Source organism: Mustelus asterias, chromosome 19, assembly GCF_964213995.1.
Source record: "Mustelus asterias chromosome 19, sMusAst1.hap1.1, whole genome shotgun sequence".
Taxonomy (NCBI): Eukaryota; Metazoa; Chordata; class Chondrichthyes; order Carcharhiniformes; family Triakidae; genus Mustelus; species Mustelus asterias.
The window spans coordinates 76,697,582-76,711,585 of NC_135819.1; the positions used below are offsets into that span (position 1 = coordinate 76,697,582).

At 41.7% G+C, this 14,004-nt stretch overlaps 1 protein-coding gene across 3 annotated transcripts in view; it reads left to right on the forward strand.

Moving 5' to 3' along the window:
- kin (Kin17 DNA and RNA binding protein) overlaps positions 1–14,004 on the forward strand; it is a 157,839-nt gene that overhangs the window by 129,707 nt on the left and 14,128 nt on the right. For all 3 annotated transcript variants that reach the window (XM_078235927.1, XM_078235928.1, XM_078235926.1), the window contains 7 exons: positions 1,645–1,739; positions 3,887–3,930; positions 5,043–5,165; positions 5,617–5,798; positions 6,842–6,890; positions 10,488–10,545; positions 12,741–12,858. In XM_078235927.1, coding sequence (XP_078092053.1) covers positions 1,666–1,739; positions 3,887–3,930; positions 5,043–5,165; positions 5,617–5,798; positions 6,842–6,890; positions 10,488–10,545; positions 12,741–12,858 — 648 coding nt within the window. In that variant the 5' untranslated portion in view covers positions 1,645–1,665. The remainder of the gene's footprint in view (positions 1–1,644; positions 1,740–3,886; positions 3,931–5,042; positions 5,166–5,616; positions 5,799–6,841; positions 6,891–10,487; positions 10,546–12,740; positions 12,859–14,004) is intronic.

The following is a 14,004-nucleotide window of genomic DNA, read 5'->3' on the forward strand; positions in this document are numbered from 1 at the left end:
ATTGATTTTAATGGAACTAAATATTAGGCGGAGGATTTAAATAGTCATAGATGTACTTCTTGTTTTCTCGCCCAAGTCAAATTTCACTCCCAGAGTGTTTGAGTGGGAAAGACTGTGAAGGGCAGTTGGAGAGAATGAGAATAACATATCAATTTTGGGATATTGATGATAGGAAGAAGACTGTCAGGATTGTTTGACCAGCCTCTTAGATTCTTTTTATGAACTTGCTGTCCTTGTGAATAAGGATGAGACACCCCGTGTATTTAGCATGGTCAATCCACCTAATCTACACACCTTTGGACTGTGGGAGGAAACTGGAGCATCTGGAGGAAAACCACACAGACACTGGGGAGAATGTGTAAACTCCACACAGCCAATGACTCAAGGCCAGAATCAAACCCAGGATCCTGGCATTGTTAAGGCAACAGTTCTAACCACCGCGCCACCCATACAAAAGCAAATCAAATGTCAGGGTGTACTTCTAGAGGGAAAGAATTGAAAAATAGCTAAGCTATTAGCCTTCATTAGACCACACTTGGAGTCTTGCGTACAATTCTGATTGCCCTATTATAAAAAGATGTAGAGGCACTGGAGAGGGAGAGGGTTTATAAGAACATTGAGAAATACTACATGATGTGCTGCTCTGGTTTTATAGCCATATGGGTCATTTTTAAAAATGACTTCAACTGGAATCAATTCAAAGGTGACTAAAGGTATTGGCTGCATGAAAGTTCTGGCTAGTTGTGTCATTAGTACGCATATCCATTGAGATCTACAAATAAAGTTATGGGTTGGAGCAGTTTAACATGGGTAGATGTGAAGTCACGAGACTAGGCAACATAAAATACTATCGACCCCGATAATCACCTTTTGGTTTGACGTTTTAAGTTTCCTTTTGACTTTGATTTTGGTTCGGGCTGTTCCCCCCCTTCCTTTTGGGGAGCCGCCCCTTTTACTTTGTCCCTAAGTTAATTTGAGTTCGTTTACTTGATTGGTGCCGAAAGAGCTACCCAGTAGGAATATTGGAGGGAGAAGTTTCAGAGCAGGAAAGACACCTTAGAATATTGATATAGACATTGGTGCTACCAATAACCCAATATTCCAGATAGTAGAGGAACAAACAAAATATAAGAATGCATAACAGCAGAAATCATTTCATAGCAACTTCATTGCAGTGTTAGTGTAAGCCTACTTGTGACACTAATAAATAAACTTTAAAAAAGGATGATCTTAACGTTCTACCTGGCTGAGCATGACTACGTCTGAATTGAGACTAGTTTTGGTTCCTTATACTGCAAACAGGATATCATGATACTGAAACAGATTCAACAAAAGACTGCAAGATTCATACCAGATTTAAAATGATAGAACTATAAAGAAGGTTTGTTTATTCTGGGATGTTTTCCTTGTTTGACAAAGAGGAGACTTCACAGACAGTGTACAAATGTGTGGCGAACAGCCAGTTGGACAGTTCCTGAAAGAAACCAGATAAGATCTTTGCAAAAGCAGAGATTCATTTTGTATGTTGAGATACTTCACCAGAAAGAAAGCAGATAATTGAATGGTCAGGCTAAGTGGGCAAATGGCCTTTTCTTCCCTGGAATATGTAGATATGCTAATATTGTGATTGCTGTTGTATTCCAGAATGGTTTCAAATGTCACTGCATGTCAGAATCTCACCAACGACAGCTTCTGCTGGCATCGGAGAACCCACAGCAGTTCATGGACTACTTTTCAGAGTATGTACACTGTGACACTTTAAGATCCTATGCTAAATGTGCTCAGTGTGATATTGTGTTTTGAAACTCGTGGTTTTTAGGTGATGCATGAGGTTTTAACTTTAAAGTAAATATAATTTCTTGAAACAGCCACCCCCGCCACCCTGCCCCATCTTGCTGTATCATAGAACATAGAACATAGAAAGCCACAGCACAAACAGGCCCTTCGGCCCACAAGTTGCGCCGATCACATTCCCACCTCTAGGCCTATCTATAGCCCTCAATCCCATTAAATCCCATGTACTCATCCAGAAGTCTCTTAAAAGACCCCAACGAGTTTGCCTCCACCACCACCGACGTCAGCCGATTCCACTCACCCACCACCCTCTGAGTGAAAAACTTACCCCTGACATCCCCCCTGTACCTACCCCCCAGCACCTTAAACCTGTGTCCTCTCGTAGCAACCATTTCAGCCCTTGGAAATAGCCTCTGAGAGTCCACCCTATCCAGACCCCTCAACATCTTGTAAACCTCTATCAGGTCACCTCTCATCCTTCGTCTCTCCAGGGAGAAGAGACCAAGCTCCCTCAACCTATCCTCATAAGGCATGCCCCCCAATCCAGGCAACATCCTTGTAAATCTCCTCTGCACCCTTTCAATGGCTTCAACATCTTTCCTGTAATGAGGTGACCAGAACTGCGCGCAGTACTCCAAGTGGGGTCTAACCAGGGTCCTATAAAGCTGCAGCATTATCTCCCGACTCCTAAACTCAATCCCTCGATTAATGAAGGCTAGTACGCCATACGCCTTCTTGACCGCATCCTCCACCTGCGAGGCCGATTTAAGAGTCCTATGGACCCGGACCCCAAGGTCCTTCTGATCCTCTACACTGCTAAGAATGGTACCCTTCATTTTATACTGCTGCTCCATCCCATTGGATCTGCCAAAATGGATCACTACACACTTATCCGGGTTGAAGTCCATCTGCCACTTCTCCGCCCAGTCTTGCATTCTATCTATGTCTCGCTGCAACTTCTGACATCCCTCCAAACTATCCACAACACCACCTACCTTGGTGTCGTCAGCAAACTTACCAACCCGAATATCGAACTTCCTTTATTCCAACTTTTTTGTTCTTTCCTGCCCCATTACAATTCTGTAAAATAATTTATTACACCTGCCCCACCATTACCAGGACAATCAATTTGAAAACAGAGTCTGTATTTAATGTAACAATAATGTATATGTTATTTAAAATTTTAACATGATCTTAGAATATTGCAGCATGCAGAGAAGACATCCATCCCATTGAGTTTGCACCATTACTTTCCTCAGCATGAAATTTCTTGCTTGATCAGACTCTGCTGCTTATAAGCCTGAAGTGAATTGGAAACTGTGGAAGGAGTATTGTGCGCAACCACTTGGATTTCACCCAAGTGCCTGCTTTTAAAACACTGTGACCTTGCAAGGTCCGCTAAGTGGAGGAAGATGTGCACTACCATTTAACTTAATGTTTGAAATGCTAAAAGTTTAGACAGTCCACAGCTCTATTTAAAATGTCACTTTTTGAAGTTCCGAAATCCACCCTTTTCATTGGTCTAATGTACAGTGTAACTGGTGACAAGCTGATGTGTCATTGTGAAACTGCCTTTTATAGTTGATCTCCCAGGTTCCATGCGAATGCCAAACTAATGTAATTTGTGCGGCAGCCATAGGACTCGAGGTGTGTTGGGTCAATTCAATTGCTTCAAAGCAGAGCAATTGTTTGGTGTAATACCCCATTAGAGATTGGGAGCCTGGAAGTAAAATCATTGGCAAAGATGCCAGGTGAGATGAGATTTGTTTTCAATAAGTTATGAGTCAAAATTAATTACCTGTTAGGTTGGTGGAAGCTTAAGATAATTGTAACTCTCCTTAACAAAGGAAACATTTACTAGGCTATCGATAAAAATAATTCAGGGGATGGTACAACTTGGTAGCCTTTTCGGAGAGCAGGCTCCCTCTGACAAGAGGGAGTTTGCAGAACTTCACGCGAGTCAAAGCATTGGACCGGAGGTGGAACAAACACTGCCGCCTTCTGTGCTATATGTTTTTATTCTGTGGCATTTTGATGTCAAATGTTACAGTGTCATGGTGGGATGTTGACCACAATTTCTTTTCCCCTCCAGGGAATTCCGCAATGAATTTCTTGAACTACTTAGAAGACGTTTTGGTGAGTTTGTGTCTATTTCCTGCTGTGAACAACCTTTTTAGATCAAGTTTTAATTCAAATTTTAAGTGAGCTACTGATAAATTTGATCAGTATTTGATGCCGACTCACCTTTGTGTCTTTTTGGGCGGCACGGTGGCACAGTGGTTAGCATTGCTGCCTCACAGCGCCAGGGACCCGGTTTCAATTCCGGCCTTGGGTCACTGTCTGTGTGGAGTTTGCACATTCTCCCCGTGTCTGCGTAGGTTTCCTCCGAGTGCTCCGGTTACCTCCCACAGTCCAAAGATATGTGGGTTAGGTTGATTGGCCATGCTAACTTGCCGCTTAATGTCAGGGGAATTAGCGGGGTAAATGTGTGGGATTACGGGGAAAGGACCTGGGTGGGAATGTTGTCGGTGTAGACTCTATGGGCCAAATGGCTTCCTTCTGCACTGTAGATTCTATGATTTTTTGATAAGATTGTATTGATATTAGCATTGCTCCACAGTACTTCATTTGTTCCCAGAAATGAAACTTACATGCTGGCATGCCAATCTTTTTCAGCCTGTCTGCTCATTCGTGTTAGTTGGCAATATGTGGCCTCTTGATAGAATGATGACAAAATCATCTTTCCCCCTTTACCCCATTTTCCTCTGATGATGTTAGAAGTGAGCTGTAGAAAATGTGAAGTGAATGGCGCTTTAGTTAATCTTTATGTCACTAGGACATTTTATATTTTCTTCATGCCACATCAGTGTTCCCAAGATGCACAATATTATGTAGTTTGAAATCTGTGTAAATAATCTTCCCACAGCACTGTCAGTGCCATTATTGAACAGATAGTGATGCACAATAATGACCAGGAGTGGCTTCCTTCTTGATCTGTTTGCCCTTGTGGTGAAGGATGGTTACTTGTTGCTGTCTACCTCTTCCAATTTATCTGCATTTCGGACTTTTCCGCATATGGAATACCAGGAATGGGTGGAAAATTAGATGCTACCACTTTGATACCACCTATATTCATACCATGTCAGCCACATGGGATTGGGATTTTGTTTTAATTTCTTCCAATGATTTCAGTGACTACAATATCCATTTCTTCTAATAGTAAGACACATTACCTAATTTTTTTGCAGGAACCAAACGTGTTCACAACAACGTTATCTACAATGAATACATCAGTCACCGGGAGCATGTTCATATGAATGCGACAATGTGGGAGACGCTGACTGACTTCACCAAATGGCTAGGCAGAGAAGGTGACCGATTTCTGCGTGATTGTTATTCTTGAGTTAATTATTTGTGCCTCTTCCCTCTATCTTCAGTTAATTAAAAATTGCCCTTTTGCATTAGTTTCACAATCTGTGGTGCATGGATCAGGTTTCCCCGCCTTTACAGAAAAATAGAGATTGCAGACAGAGAGTGCATTAGAACTGAATTAAAGTCTGGCTGAAATTTATTCCAAGAATCATAGCTGGAGACAAACTAGCTGAAATGAAGCAGTCCCCGTCACATTTCACAGTTACTTCATTGTTAATGTAAGCCTACTAATAAATAAACTATAAACATTTATTTTTGCATCAGATCTCAGTGATTCGCTGAGCTGTTTGAGATCCATGTGTTATAAATTACTGTTCAGGCAGTTGTAATTATTAAATGTAATTAAACATATTGATCACCATAGCTTAAGTTCATTGCATTCAATTTCAGGTTACTGCAAAGTAGATGAAACACCCAAGGGCTGGTACATTCAGTACATTGATCGAGATCCCGAAACTATTTGTAGACAACAGGAGCTGGAGAAAAAGAAGAAGCAGGAGCTGGATGATGAGGAAAGAAATGCCAAGTTTATTGAAGAACTAGTTAGGAGAGGAAAGGAAGGGAAAGAGGAGGTAAAATATTGATCATTCGTACTCAGCGATCATTATTATGTTTTACTTTGTGGTCCACCTTCATGTTACCTGTTCCAAAGCACCCAGCATATTACCTGCAGTGGTTTCCAGTCCCATCGAGGCCAGTTCACAAGTGTTCCAAGGTTCCATCCTTGTGCTCTCTCCTATTCCTCAACTACTTGTTTCCCTCGTTAATATCATCCATATACAGGTGAGCTTTTACCAATTGCCCCTTTTTATTCAGATAAGCAAGCACACCATTAATCAATGAGTTAATTAACTTACAACTAACGTGTTCAATATAGTTTGTTGGGGGTGGGAGAGAAATGATGTTCTTGCAGGAAGAGGAAAATATAAAAGCAAAGTATATATTTTTTTATCTTTGGAATCTCTACGCCACATTTAAAATGTGCAGCCTGTTTAGGTGTGGTTCAAAATAGAATGTTCAATACAATCTCAACTAGTTACACGTGGGTCCAAATCCATAGCGAAACATCCTCTTGTAGTTCACAGTTGCTCCTTGAGTTGAGTACTCCAACACGCTCCTTGTTGAATTTCCATCTTGCACCCTCCATATGCTTGAGGTCATTCAAAACTCTGTTGCCTATGTTCCACCAAGTCCTGTTTATCCATTAAGTGAAGCCTCAGTGTTAAAATTCTCATGCTTATTTTCAGATCTCCCCACCCCCACACATGGGTATCGCTCCTCCCTATCTATGTAAACTCCACTACTCCTCTGTGATATCGGCGACCTGTCAGTTCTGGCCTCTCGTACACCCCCTATTTTAACCACTGCACCATTGGTAGCTGTCTAAGCCCTCATCTCTCTGCCTCCTGACCACTCCCTTGGGCGGCTCCTTAAAACCTAGCTCTTTACCAAGCATTTGGTCATTTGCTCTAATGTCTCCTGATGTGGCTGTGTGTGAGATTTTATTTCATAACATGGCTGTGAAGCACCATGGGACATTTTACTCTGCTAAAGGTGTTTATATGGTTGCAAGTTCTTGATGTAAGAAACATGCTTACTATTTTACTCTTTTTAGAATGTTCCAGTTTTTACAGAATTAAAAAGAGAAAATGAGGAAGAAAAAGGTATGTTTGTGAAGTGTGTGAGGATTTAGTTTTGTTCTTTAACTTCAAGTATTGTACTTCATTCTGTCTTCTGCATGTCTTTATAACCTGAGAGTTTAATCGTTTTTCACTCCCCATCAAAAACCCTATTGTCCCTGAAAGTACAGAGGTGTTGTTGTGACCGTTCTTTTCTCCACCTGTGTCTACATGGCACATTCTCCCCTTGATAATATCCTACACAACAATTGAGAGCAGGAACCACGGCTAATTTTTCTCCTTCCTAGCAGAATGTTATTAGATCCAATGGTAGCACCCCTAATGCCATCTTTGCTGGTATTTGCAAGAATCAGAGCTGAAACCATTTTGACTGAGTTCATTTTGACTCAGTTTATCAGATCCCTATCAATTCTTCATATTTTATCTGTTTCCTTCCTGGATCAGCTGAAAATTGTACTTCAACTACCTAGAATCTATTTGCACTAACTATGCCAATAGAATGTCACCAAATGGCTTCTTCTCAAAAACCTGTGGATGCATTTCCTTGGAACAAAGGAGCATGGCTGATCGACTACCTGGACACCATTTTCCCACGGTATGCCCATAATCCCTTGATGCCATTAGTATCTAGAAATCTTATTGATCTCTACCTTGAACATATACAATTACTGAGTTTCTACAGTCCTCTAGGGTAGAGAATTCCAAAATTTCACCACCGCCTGAGTGAAGAAATTCCTCCTCATCTCAGCCCCAAATAAGATGTTTGAAATGAGGAGTTCCGTAGACTCTAGATTTCCCTTCCTAAATATCTTCGCCTTTTTCTCCTCCTTTTAAGATGCTCCTTAAAAATATTCAACCCACCTGATGGTCCGAAGGGTCTTTTCTATGTCTCTATTAGTTTGAAGTTTATTTATCAGTGTCACAAGTAGGCTTACATTAACATTGCAGTGATGTTACTGTGAAAATCCCCTAGTCGCCACACTCCGGCGCCTGTTCGGGTACACTGTGGGAGAATTTAGCATGGCCAATGCACCTAACCAGCACATCTTTCGGACTGTGGGAGGAAACCGGAGCACCCGGAGGAAACCCACGCAGACACATGGAGAACCTGCAAACTCCACACAGACAGTGACCCAAGCCAGGAATCGAACCCGGGTCTCTGGAGCTGTGAGGCAGCAGTGCTAACCACTGTGCACCACTTTATGACTCTAAGCATTTTGATGGCTGGTTTAGCACCTCCTGTCGTTTGATTGGACTCCTATGAAGTGCGTTGGAATGTTTGACTGTGTTAAATGTGCTACATCAATGCAATGTTTTTGTTTATCTCTTGAAGATGAGAAACTATGCTGTATAATCAACGCATATGTTTAAGCATTGGTACCAAGCACATGTCCACGGGCCAGGCACTAAACAAACTGCTGGAGCTGAGGTTGAAATTAGAACTTTTCTTTCACTCATTTTTCTTCTCATTGTTTATTGGCTACTTTCCGATAAATTCTATACGAGTTATTCCTGAATTAAGGCTTTTTTAAGTTTTGGAGTTTAATTCTTTATCAAATAAATATTGAATGAATTATCTCCCTCCCACCCAGCTCATTCGAATCATAGAATCCCTACAGTGCAGAAGGCCATTTGGCCCATTGAGTCTGCACCGACCTCAATCTACCCATGCCCTATTCTGGTATCCCCTCATATTTACCATAGGTAGTCCCCCGACACTAGGGTTAAGTTAGCATAGCCAATCAACCTAACTGCCGTTTATGAATAGAACTACAAAATGGTTCTGAGGACACTTTTGCACTCGGCAGCGTCTGCACACACCCGGCTATTGGCCCACGAAAATCATGTCCGGGTCTTACAATGAGCGTAGAATCCAATCCTAATAGTTAAGCAAGGCTCCGTTCTCACCCATTTTGAGGCCTGCACAGAAATCAAAAGGTGTGATTTTGCAGCCTCATTCGTTGCAAAACCGTAAAATCTCGCCCGAGATCAACGGACCTTCCCACGGTCCTCCCCTCGCCTGCTCCGATTCCCATGGCGGGCGGGCGAGTACAATTCCAGCCAAAGTCTTTAACCACCTGTGGGCAGCACTGTTGGAGATTTGGAAAAGAGAATTGAATGCAATGCTGAATAGAGAGAGGGCTGATTCGCTGCGAGCACATTCCTCACCTGTGATGACCAAATTCACCCCTCTGTGGATCTAATATCGGTTGTCAATTTAATCATAAACCGCAGCCGTAATATATTAAAACTTGAGTTAAAAATAAGTTTTTTAAGTAATGATTTATTGAAAAAGATCTGGGACAGAACTTTCCAGCTGTTCACGCCGGTGGGATTTTCCGGTCCCGCTGCAGTGAACGGAGATGTGGCTGAGTGCCAAATTCTCTGACCTCCCTCGCTCACAGCGGCACTGGGGTGTGAACGGCCGGTAAGATCGCGCCCTTGATCAGTGAAGAGCATTTTACTGAGAAGGAATGATGTATTCTGTGAATTGGCTGGACTTTGGATCTTTCGTCTTTTTGTACTTATTGGCTCATGCGAGTTGTTGTTGCTCTTTAGGCTATTGATTTTGAGAGTTTCACTGCTCAATATGTCCCTTTTTAAAGTTTTAAATGCTATTAAGTTAATAGAAATGCATTTTTAAATGAAATTTCAAACTAAAATTATTTCTAGATATTGCTGAAAAGCAAGGCCTTCTTTGTTGAAGCTTTTTATCTTGCACTCATCAGGACATTGGCACGCATACCAATGTCAGGGAAATCAACAAATGGAAACATTTTAACATTATTTTATGGGATGTGGGCATTGCTGATAAGACGGCATATGTTTCCCAACCCTAATTGCCCTTAACCTGAGGCTGGTTAGGCATTACTGTGGATCGGAATTCACATGTCGGCCAGACCAGGTAAGGACGACAGATTTCCTTCCTAAAAGGCCATTAATAAGCAATAGAATCCCCGCAGTGCAGAAGGAGGCCATTCGCCCTATCGAGTCTGCACCAACAACAATCCCACCCAGGCACTATCCCCGCAATCCCACATATTTACCCCACTAATCCCTCTCGCCCACGCATCCCGGGACACTAAGGGGCAATTTAGCATGGCCAATCCACCTAACCTGCATATCTTTGGACTGTGGGAGGAAACCGGAGCACCCGGAGGAAACCACGCAGACACGGGGAGAATGTGCAAAGTCCGCACAGACAGTGACCTGAGACTGGAATTGATCCAGGTCCCTGGCGCTGTGAGGCAGCAGTGTTAACCACTGTGCCGCCGTACTGCCCCATTGTTTCCCTTAAATTTGATCATGTACTAACTACAACTTAATTATAGAGGAGTTGATTTGCATTACTTTTGGATTGACTTCCAATGTCCTACAGAGCTATTTTGTTTGAAATGTTGCAGCATAGTTAATACTCTTAATGTAAACGTATTACTTTAATATGTGCTTTTTCTTCTAAATGTTCTTGTAACTTTAATTAATCATGAAAGTTCCCCATATTTTATGATGCTTTTGAGCTTTGACTCATTAAAATAAGTGGGTTGAATTATATACACACATTTCCAGCACTTTAAACCACAGACAATCAACCAAAGTCTAATTTCTTCCTTTTGTTTATAGTTGCCTTTAATCTAAACAAAGGACAAAGTTCTTCAGCAGCTGCTGCTCCTAAATCTAGGTAAGGAAACTCTCTTGCTGTTCTGTTATAACTTACTAATGCACCCCTTAAAGACTTAACAAAAAATGTTCATTTTTCTGACACCTTTTTGTGTTGGTTCTTGAGTGTAAAATGGCTGTTAACTGAGAAAGGAAATATGTTTTACAAAATAAATTGTGCCCTTCTAACATTACATTTTGAGAGTCATTCGTTTAATGTTTTCCTTCATAAATATTTTTAATTGCATCATTTGTCCATGTTTTTGATAGCATTCTTTCTTTGAATTGAAATGCTGATCTTCACAATTATATCACTCCTGGCTAGACAGGCAACTTGGCAACGTAGCTTCTGCAACAACCATAAGACCATAAGACATAGGAGCGGAAGTAAGGCCATTCGGCCTTACAACAATCTTAAGGCAGATAATAGCTAGTGGAGCTGTCCATAATTATTCAATTCAACTTTTGTGTGTTATTCTTCCCCCTTTGTCCTACCCTCTGCTGCTTCCCTGTCCCCTGACCACCCCTCCAATCCCACTCAGTGAATATTAATGATACACTAACATCTAAGAGGCATTTTAATAGCAGAGTAACCCAATCGTTAGAACTTTCATTCAGTCTTTTGTAGTTGATGATCCGCTTTACTTCTGAATTATTAACCGTGAATTTCAGGAAACTGAGTAAAATCACAGATTGCTACAGCACAGAAGGAGGCCATTTGGCCCATCATGCCTGCACCCACTCTCCAAACGAGCATAGCTTAATGCCATTTCCCGGCCTATTTCCCCCTTTTTGCTGCACCTCTGCACATTATTTCTATTCGTGCTCATCTAATGCCCTCTTAAATGCTTCAATTGAAATCGCCTCCACCGCGCTTTCAGACAGTGCTATCCAGACCCGAACCACTTGTTGTGTGAAGAAGTTTTTTCTCACATCACATTTGCTTCTTTTGAGACTTACTTTATATCTGTGCCCCCTCGTTCTTGATCCTTTTACGAGCAGGAAGTTTCTCCTTATCTACTCAGTCCAGCTGTCTCATGATTTTGGACATCTGTCAAATTTCTTTTGGCTTTTCTCCAAAGAGAATAGTCCCAACCTCTTCAATCTGTCCTGACATCTGAAGTTTCTCATCCCTGGTACCATTCTTGTAAACCTCTTCTGCACTCTCTCCATTGTGTTCACATCCTTCCTAGAGTGTGATGCCCAGAACTGTATACAATTCTCCAGCTGACTAAGGTCTAACTCGTGCCTTATGTAAGTTCAGCATAATTTCCTTGCTCTTGTAGTCTGTGCCCCTATTAATAAAGCCCAGAATACTGTATGGTTATTAAATGCCCTCACCTGTCCTGTTACCTTCAATGATCTATGCACATAATGACCCAGGTTCCTCTGCTCCTGCACTCCTTTAAGAATTTTACCCATTATTTTATTTTGTCTCTCCATGTCCTTCCTACCAAACTGCATCACCTCACGTTTCTGTTCATTGAACTTTATCTGCCACCTATCTGCCCACTCCACCAACTTCGTGCGTTTGAAGTTCTACACTGTCCTCTTCACAGTTTACAATACTTCCAAATTTGAAATTGTCCCCTGCATATCACGATCCAGATCATTAATATATATCAAGAAACACAAGAGTCCCAATACCATCCTCCTGGGGAACAGCGCTACAAACCTTCCTCCAACCCGAAAAATGTCCACTGACCATTACTCTGTTTCCTATTATTCAGCCAATTTTGTATCCACATTGCTACTGTCCCTTTTATTCCACGGGCTATAACTTTTCTCACAATGTAAGGTGCAGTACCACTCATCAATTGCAGTTGAGTTTATTCTGTAAACTCCATGCAGTGAATGAAGATGCTATTCCAGTTGTCCATATGTTAATTGGACATGTGACGAAGTTGTTCAGATTTAAAATATAAATGAGAAAGGAAGGGATATGTGAAACATTAATGCCAAAAATTTGCCGTGTGAGCTAGATGGGCATGCTTTTCATTTGTTGCAAGTTATTCATTTGAAATGTCCATTCTAGTCCATGAAGAAAATGTTGACTGTTGCCCTCGCTGTACAGGAGAGTCAACTAATATCATTCTGTCTGAATCAGTGTGGTCTGCAGCCTTACCTCCAGCTGTGGGTGGGAGGGTGAGGGGATGGAGAGGTGACAGCCAACTGATTACAAAAGAATATTCAAACTGTATCTTGCATGTTTTTCAGTACCCTGGGACCAAGTCCATTGCAAACTATAGCTTCAGTAAAACGAAAGGAATTGGGCCACACTTCTTCCGATACGAAGGACAAGAAGAAGAAATCTGCACTGGATGAGATCATGGAGGTAGAGTACTGTAGTGTGTTTCACTCTTTTGCTCCTGCTGTAGTTCTGAATGTTTGTTTGAATGAAGAACGGGCATTTTTGGCTCTGTTGCAGCCTATTATTCCCCACTTGAAACTTTCCACTGTTCAGTTCAGGAAATTCTCTCCACCTCTCTACCACTTTTTCCTCCTTTAAAGGAACTCCTTCAAGCCTAACTCTTTGACCAAGCTTTTAATCACCTGCTGTAATATCTCCTTAAGTTGTTTGGTATCAAATTTTTGTTTGATAACACCTGTGAAGTGACTTGGGATGTTTTGTTATGTTTATGGGGCTATATTAATGCAAGTTCAGTGTTATAATGGCAGAGATCAGCTCCACTTGATTAACCAGCAGCCAAGAGGTGGGAACTCCATTGCAATTTTAAAATAAAGGTGCCAAAAGTTATTTAAACCCCTGCACAGTTTCCCAGTTTCTACTGGAGTCACTCATCATTCTGCCCAAGATTGCCAGTCAGCAGTTGAATGTGGGAGTAATTAATTAATGGGACAGAGGAAGATAGATTAAGGGTCTTGATGAATGCTTTGTAAATATTTTTGTGCATTTTTGTTTTCCCTTCTTCAGAAGGGTGGATTCTGACAATGTTTTGCAGAATCCCAATAGTGGTTTGGTTATTTAAGTACAATCAAGGAATGTTAGGTTGATGAGGGTGACTCACAAATAGTTGGTGATTGGAATATAATTTGAACCTTTTTAAAACTTGTAAAGGTTTTTCCCTTCTGCAGCTACTTGCCTTGAAGTGATCACATCCCTGTTGTTCTCATCCACATTGGAAATTTTCCTAGTTCTCCCTCTTCAGTCCACTGACCCTCCATGAGCTTTCTGCGCATTAAGTTTATTAAGTTTATTTATTAGTGTCACAGTAGGCTCTAGTAGGAGAATTTAGCATGACCAGTGCAGCTAACCAGCACATCTTTCAGACTGTGGGAGGAAATCCGGGGCATCCGGAGCACACCCACGTAGACACAGGGAGAATGTGCAAACTCCGCACAGACAGTGACCCAAGGCTGGAATTGAACCCAGGTCCCTGGCAGTTTGAGGCAGCAGTGCCAACCACTGTGCCACCGTGCCGCACATGATCTACACTAGAAGCTTCAAGTGAATATGCCA